Source organism: Ruditapes philippinarum, unplaced genomic scaffold, assembly GCF_026571515.1.
Source record: "Ruditapes philippinarum isolate M1 unplaced genomic scaffold, ASM2657151v2 ctg15013_1_1_1_1, whole genome shotgun sequence".
In the NCBI taxonomy this organism is placed as follows: domain Eukaryota; kingdom Metazoa; phylum Mollusca; class Bivalvia; order Venerida; family Veneridae; genus Ruditapes; species Ruditapes philippinarum.
In genome coordinates this window covers 10,695-18,816 of record NW_026864739.1, presented here as the reverse complement: position 1 = coordinate 18,816, position 8,122 = coordinate 10,695, and the positions used below count along the sequence as shown (strand labels likewise).

Below are 8,122 nucleotides of genomic sequence, written 5' to 3'. Positions count from 1 at the left end.
AAATTATGCAATAACTGTTCTATAAATGCTGACAACAACAGGGAAAACATTACTTAAAATATACATACAACTGGCACTGGTATCATAAGGGTAGATTATCAAGCTACACAAACATTTAGAAAGAAAACAATTTTGAAGCGATTTAAAATATTTGGTTAATAAGAATAAAAATGGTTTAGGGATCGGAAAAAAGATATGATTTATAAAATTTCTATTCAAAAATGCAATTTTGAAGTCTGGTTTCTTTAAACCTCATTTTTTTATTTTTCTTTCGAATTTATGTATCTTAGTATTTAAGTTAAATTTTGTGTTTTTTTAAACCCATTTTTTGGTTTTAAGTGGAAAATCTATTTGCATTTTGACATTAGACTATTAAAGCTTATCCCAAATTGTTCTAGGAATGATTAGAATAAAAAATAAGTTAAAACATTAGATATTAAAACTTTGTTAAAGGGGAAACAGAACAGGAATTTTATTTTTGGATTCGTACATTAGTGCATCATCACTACAATATATAAATACACAATTGTAAAGATTTGTCACGTTAACAAATAATATAGGATTTAATATATAGTAAAAGCTGGAAAATAAACAATAATGGATTAAGAGAATATTATAACCACTTATAAAACATTTTTGTTACGCAGAGTATACAACAAATCAATCGAATTTTCAGTATAAATTTGTAACAAAATATCAAAATGCAGTTGTAAGTACTAACAATAATGTTCCTGATTTTAATCGATTCTCTCAAATATTTAGCTAGATTAGTAAGTATAATTTTATTATTAGAAGAAATCAGTTCAATAAATTTACACATTAATGGACATTTTTAATAATATCGTTTCACATATTTTTTTTTCCTTATGTCAACATAGCATGGGCATATCAAAACAATGATATTCGTCTTCTAAATCCATAGTACTACAACATTAACAATATCTTTCACTCCTTGGGATTCTATTTTGACCATATCTACCCGTTTGTACTCTTAGTATATGTGCAGACATTCTAATTATTGTGATGTAAAATCTAAGATCCTTTGGTAATATGTTAAGATAATTTTACGAATGAATATAATTCTTTATAATTTTTATAAAGTTCTAAAACAGAATTATTTTCTAGAGATGAATACCATTTTTGTATATAATTATCAATATAACTTGTTTAAATATTGTTGGAAATAATTTACTATCTACGATATTATTTTCAAAATAGTATTCTTATAAACCATATATATCTAGCATTTCTTTAACATTTGATACCCAGTTTTTTTTACCTAATTATAACAATCAGATAAACTTAATTCATATGTTTTCCGTAAAATTATATTGTCAGTATTTATCAATTTGCACCAAAACTTAATTATTCTTACGTATCGATTTATATACAATGGGTAACGGCCGAGTTTGCCGTATATACGAACATTGCTTGTATTGGCTCTAACATTTAAAATTCTTTTACAATATTTCAAGTGAATATGCTCAATTATCTTTTGATTTGCTATAACCCCATACTCTCAGATGCATATGATATGATTGAGCCTACAAAAGAATCAAATAATTGGCATAATAATTTGGGATTTAAATCCATGACTTCTGTTTAGAAGTAAAAGTAATGTATATAGTTCCAGTAACAACTTCCTCATTAATAGGTAATAGTTTTAGCTTGATTACACCCTATTGGATATGCTGTCTATTTTTCATATAACATGCTGGAATATTATAATTTCGCTTAGAAATACATATGTATTACAAAATACGTTTGTTTACATCAAGTTAACATATTATTTGATTTAATTATGATTTCCACAATTCATAAAACATGCCAACTCTTTGAAAAAAGTCAAATCTAACATTTTAAAAATATCCCTAGATTTTCGTGATTTTGATCACAACACGCATCCGTAGCAAAGAAAAATTTACATAACTTGTGCATATACATATTTTAAATACCTTGTAAGATGTGTGGTTAATTCAGTGTCATTTTAGATAATTGTACAAAAGAAAACAATGTAGAACAGTGAGTAAAAGATAAACTCTTTTTTAATGATTACTTTATGCAAAATTGTGTTTAAAATCGCGAAATTATATGACACATTTTGTCATCTGCATAATCGATTGATTGGTGGTCAATTGTATCTATCTACTGACATATTTTTCCCCTAAAATTTATACAGAAGAATATAAAAATGACTAAAATTACTCACCTTTGCACTAGGAATGCTGATATTGAAGTTATTCAGATCTTTCAACGAAAATATAATAAGCGTGACGTCACCGAACGTGCATAACATTAAAGTATGGTGTAATTTAAGAGACACATTTAAATATCGATTTTTACTAAATCTTTATGATCGATTGCATTCACCATGCATTTAAACCATAAAAAATAATATGTTGGTTTAATAACAAATGTATGTCAAACTTTGTGATGGTAAATTGCGACTCTAATAATTATATACTTAAAGTGATTGAATTTAATTGCAGTTAACATATTTACATGCCATGATGTTCAACGTATATCCAATGTTATTGTAACTTCTCTTTTTTGTAGGTTAATACTAATCACGGAGACATATATGTGCAATTCAACCAGATGTCTTAGACCGTAGACCGTTTTTCTTTTATGAAAGCTGTTCATATCTTAAGGCATATGGACATTTCAAACGGAATGTAATATTTTGATAATGGACATAACGACAAAGATAAACCAGTGTGTCATTATACAACCTAAGTTTTACATATTACTACAAAATGAGTCTTGTTAAAAATAAAAAAAGTCATGGTAATATTATCAAAATAGTTTATTATTATTTAGGATTATTAAAGACATAAGAAAATGGTAAAAATAAATGAATCACAGAAAATCAGATATGATCACAGTCTTAAAATAATGTCGAGTGTACCTGCTCAGCAATAATAAAATAAAATAAAAATATAGCAATAACTGTAGGGTCATGTATACACGATGAAGAGATGGACTTTTATATACAAAGTTATATTTAAGTGTAACATTGATTGGTATGTTTTATCTTTTCAAATTCACATTGTCGTATTCTTAAATTGTCACAAATGTATAATTATTTATATTGTGTACCCGAGTCCTACATGTATATTTAATAACAAAATGCAACTTCTATTTAAGATAAGTAATTATTAATCTTCACGATTGATGACCAAATATTTATTAAGTGAGTTCAGATGCCTAAAACACAACTTCTTGTTGTGTAAAATTCAAATGTCTAAAATAATTGTGATGATAATAACAAATAACACATTTATTAAAATCAGTCACATATACGCCGGTAAAGAGATGCTATATGTTTTATATGCTCTTTGAAAATCAAAATAATTCTTCAATTGTGTGCAGTTTTCTTATGATGATTAAGGCCTGGCATCCATTTATAAAACTTGTCACACTTATCACATTGAAGCTTTCGGTCACAGTGAACGACTTTCTTGTGATCTTTGAAGTGACTTTTGTTAGTGAAGTGTTGCTCACATTCGGCGCAATCATATTTGACGTCATCATGTATAGTCTTTTTGTGGCGGTCTAAACTGCTTTTATGTTGAAAAGTCAGGTTACATTTCTCACATTTCTGTTTGGTGTGTTTAACATGCGATGATACGTGTCCCTTATATGGAAGCAACTGGTTAAATCCTTTCTTGCAAATCTGGCATTCATATTTGAATTGTTTTAAATGCTCATTTTTTGTGTGCAAGGCCATTCCAAATTTAGACAAGAACTGCATTCCGCATACATCGCACATCAATGTAGTTTTACTTGCACTTTCGTCTGTATCAACATGAACCTTTATATGTCTTTCTAGATTGTATTTCTTCCCAGTGTTATACTCACATATTTCACACGTAAACCGCTTTTTGTCATCTTTCTTTTTACCATTTGTATCATGTACATATATGTGTCGCGTTAAATTACCTTTCTTGTCGGTGCAATAATCACAGATTGAACATTTATACTCTGGCATGGTCGTTCGTCGTTTCAACTTTACTTTCTTGAAAGATTTCGTCAAGCCCGTTTAAAACAAATGAGTCATCCATGATCTGAAATGCAGTAGTTGTAGAATTAGAACTGTATAGAAACTGAAAGTTTTAAAAAGGTGTCGCGTTTGTTTCTATAACCATCTCTGCAACTATTTTAACATAGTAAAGAAAATTATTGTTCAAAGCAGATTTAAACCGTTATCAGGGCAAAAATGTTCAAACCTGCCGTCAATTATTTAAAATTACTTGCTGAAACTTGAATATGTCATAATTCAATAAAGTAATACATTTTTAGTGTTAAAACATTGCTGAGAAGTTAATTTTCAAACTATCTAGACGATATATAATGCCAATATGCTCGCAAGCAACAGTACAGTGACCTCGCAAGCAACCGGATGAATTGTTTTTCAGATTTAGCAAGCAACCGTACAATGAGTAAACTACACCAGTGCCAGTTCTATTGTCAATATTTTCTTAACCGATGTGTTCAAAGCGGGTATTTATTAACCAGGTTTTCCGAAGGAAAAAACTGGTTATTAGATTGAGGTATGTCGGCGGGCGGATGGGCGGACGGGCGTAAACAATTTCCTCTGTGCGCAACTCCTCCTACATTTTTCAACGGATTTTGACCAAGATTTCACAGAAGCTTTGTCATCAAGTGACCTGTCGCATATTGTCGGAGTTTTGTGATTGGATAATATTTGACCTAATTATGGCCCTTTGATTTTTTTCCTTATATAGAATATATAGTGAATAACTTCTTCTGTGCCAAACTGTTCCTACATTTCTCAATGGATTTTGACCAAACTTTCACAGAGGCTTTGTAATCAAGTGCCCTGGCGCATATTGTCGGGGTTTTGTGATTGGATAATATTTGAACTAATTATGGCCCTTTGTTTTTTTTCCCCAATATAGGATATATAATGAACGATTTTCTGTGCGCAACTCCTCCTACATTTCTCAACGGAATTTGACCAAACTTTCACAGAGGCTTTGTCATCATATGCCTTAGGGCATATTGTCAGGGTTTTGTGATTGTATAATATTTGACCTAATTATGGCCCTTTGTTTTTTTCCTTATACAGATTATATAGTGAACAATTTTTACCATGCGCAACTTCTCCTGCATTTCTCAACAGATTTTGACCAAAATTTCACAGAAGCTTTGTTATCAAATGCCCTGGCGCACATCATTGGGGTTTTGTGATTGGATAATATTTGACCTAATTATGGCCCTTTGTTTTTTTTCCTTATACAGATTATATAGTGAACAATTTTTACCATGCTCAACTTCACCTACATTTCTCAACAGATTTTGACCAAACTTTCACAGAGGCTTTGTCATCAAGTGCCCTGGCGCACATTATCGGGATTTTGTGATTGGATAATATTTGACCTAATCATGGCCCTTTGTTATTTTTCCTTATACAGAATATATAGTGAAAAAAATCTTTTGTGCTGAACTCCTACATGTCTCAACGGATTTTGTTCAAACTTTCACAGTAGCTTTTTTATCCAGTGCCCTGGCGCATACGTGGGGATTTGTGATTGAATAATTTTTTATTTAATTATGGCCTTTTGTTTTTTTTCCTTATACAGAATATAATTATAGTGAAAACTTCCTCTGTGGCAATTCCTCCTACATTATTCATGTTTTACATTGCACATAGTTACATTGTTTGTTGCTTGTATTTGTATTTCAAATACAACATATTTATCTACGATGGTGATAATTGAAAACCTGGTTTCATGGCATTGCCATGTTTCTTGTTTTTTATTTGGTGCTACGATAATAGATCTTCAAAGAATTAAGTGGATTTGGTCGTATACTACATGGTAAGCTTTAAAATCGTTGTTTGATGTCAACAAAAAAGGCATTTTTGGAAAATTGTGGTGAGAAATCGCATTTGTTAACGGAAAAAGATATTTTTACAGCAGGATATAGGCTGAAAAAAGTTTATATCATCTAACTCCTACTTACAAAAGTAGAATTTCTTCTCTGGTTATTCTGTATTGAAATGTTGTACCTGTTTTTCTCTATACGGTGGCGTTTACCGTGTACAGCTCGCTCGCAAGCGGAAGTTACAGTGGACGATGGAGTGTACGCTGTGATTATATTTCCAAAAGATGGAAAAGTTATCAATGCGATAGATGCACCGAAGTTACAACACAGTTTAATTATACACTGTTTACTTAATTTCAAATAACTCAAGATAAACACAACTGAGCTTCAATTTAGCATATTGTGTTTAAGATCTATTTGAAAGACCCTGTGTTAGGGTATATATGCACGCATTTACAATTTGTATATATATTTCTTACAAGATGAACGGGTAAAGTAACGGTATAATTGCCTGAACATTATTTTTTTTTTTAAATGATTAGTTATTCCTCGCTAAAATTATGCATGCCACATTATTGACACAAAAGTTTGCAACCAAAAATGCTTGAAGTTTAAGTATGCAACCAAAATGTGCTTGAACAAGATATTTTTGTGTATTGGACGTTATCTTCGGACTTGCGAACTAAACCATTTGTACAGCATCGACAGAAACATATTTTGTTATTGTTAAATGCCGTTCAAAACTTTCAAATTCGAATAAATTAGGAGAAAAACCGACCAGAACAGTCACATGTCAAATTTCAAAATATCTACATGATCAGTTTATATCTTCAATAACTTTCTCAAAACAGAATCTAGGATGCTGAAACCTTTAACCGTGTGTGGCATATATATTGCATTATGGAATAGACATACTAATGAACTTCAAAATAACAAAGAAACCCGCTTGCCTCGCAAAAATTCGTTCACCCGTTTCAAAAAATCACGCCGTGTTCCCCATATTGTCAAGTTTGCAACCAATTCGCTCGCTTGAACCAAGTGTGCAACCACTTCACGTCCTGCCCCTTGATCAATTCAATGCCATTTCACACTATCTGAAAGTATAACAAATAACCCTACATCTATGAACTCAACAGTGAGTGACATAACAGATTACTTACATACATGTGTAGGAAAATTTGGTCGTTGTCCTGTAACTGCGTGTCAATAACAAGCTTTTTCGATGCACCTTTCATATTAACATTGTTCTGAGATCATTTTTTTACAAAATAATAGATTAAAGATTAAAGGGATACGCAGGTAGATAAATCACAAAAATATTAAAATGATTTTATGTACTCAAATCACGCTAAAGTGACATTTTTTTTAAAGACCCAGAATAATTTTCTGTATAATTTCTATATTTTTTGGGTTTGAAGCATGAATATATCTATATATGTTGAACGAAATTAAGACGCCCACAGAATCATCATAGTGCTGCAAATTCATGGGGTAAAATGACACGGAAGTGGTCTATGTCAGCCAACAGCAAGTTTTATATACCAAATTGTTCTACTTGGTCTGTAGTTTCCGGAATGGATATTCATTTGGTTCAAGTCCGATGCGTAGCTTAAAAATCCAAGATGGCGTCAAAGATGGCCGCCAAATCCCTAAATATTCTAGAATAATAATATTAGCTCATATTTGTTTCCGCTTTTGTATTTTAAGTGATTTTTTTGCACGGAATATATCATTTAAAGCGTTTTATACGAAGAGATTAATTTTATTGGAGAAAACAGATCGCTTTTTGCTTTTTTTATACGTAAATAAGCAAAATAATGCTAAACTTATGGGGTTTTGCTATGATACTCTTGTCTTTGCTTAAACAGAGAAATATCTATTACTTATTTTGTTATTCCACTATTGTAATGTTCTCATGAGAGTAATGCTTTAATGCATTCATATCATATCTTAAGAAATCTTTCTTTGTAATTATGCAGTAAGACATGTAAAATGAGAGGCGGTACATTAAAATAGTTTTTGAATGTAAGGTCGTAACTGGTACTTATTTGTTCTATAAATTATTTCATCAACTTTTGTGTTTCTGTCAAATTATAGCTTCTTTAGTGCAGTCCATGTAACTGATTAACATAATAAACCAGGAATATGATAACTTGCTTCTGGTTTTTTAATGAATTATTGTACAAATCGTACCCCACCCACTATGAATAAAAATCTAGAGAAACTCTGACCTCTCGATTATGCTGATTATATGGAATGACAATATTTACGT

The 8,122-nt window shown here is 30.8% G+C and overlaps 1 protein-coding gene across 1 annotated transcript; it reads right to left on the bottom strand.

Annotated features, from left to right (window-relative positions):
• Positions 1-3,358: 3,358 nt before the first annotated feature.
• Positions 3,359-3,991, bottom strand: LOC132726680 (zinc finger protein 253-like). Its single transcript, XM_060712025.1, has one exon. It carries the CDS (start codon positions 3,989-3,991, stop codon positions 3,359-3,361), a length of 633 nt encoding a protein of 210 aa, XP_060568008.1.
• Positions 3,992-8,122: the final 4,131 nt, after the last annotated feature.

What these genes read in the sequence shown, in the direction of transcription:
- LOC132726680 (XM_060712025.1), bottom strand. Translation starts at nt 3,991, where the DNA reads ATGCCAGAGTATAAATGTTCAATCTGTGATTATTGCACCGACAAGAAA.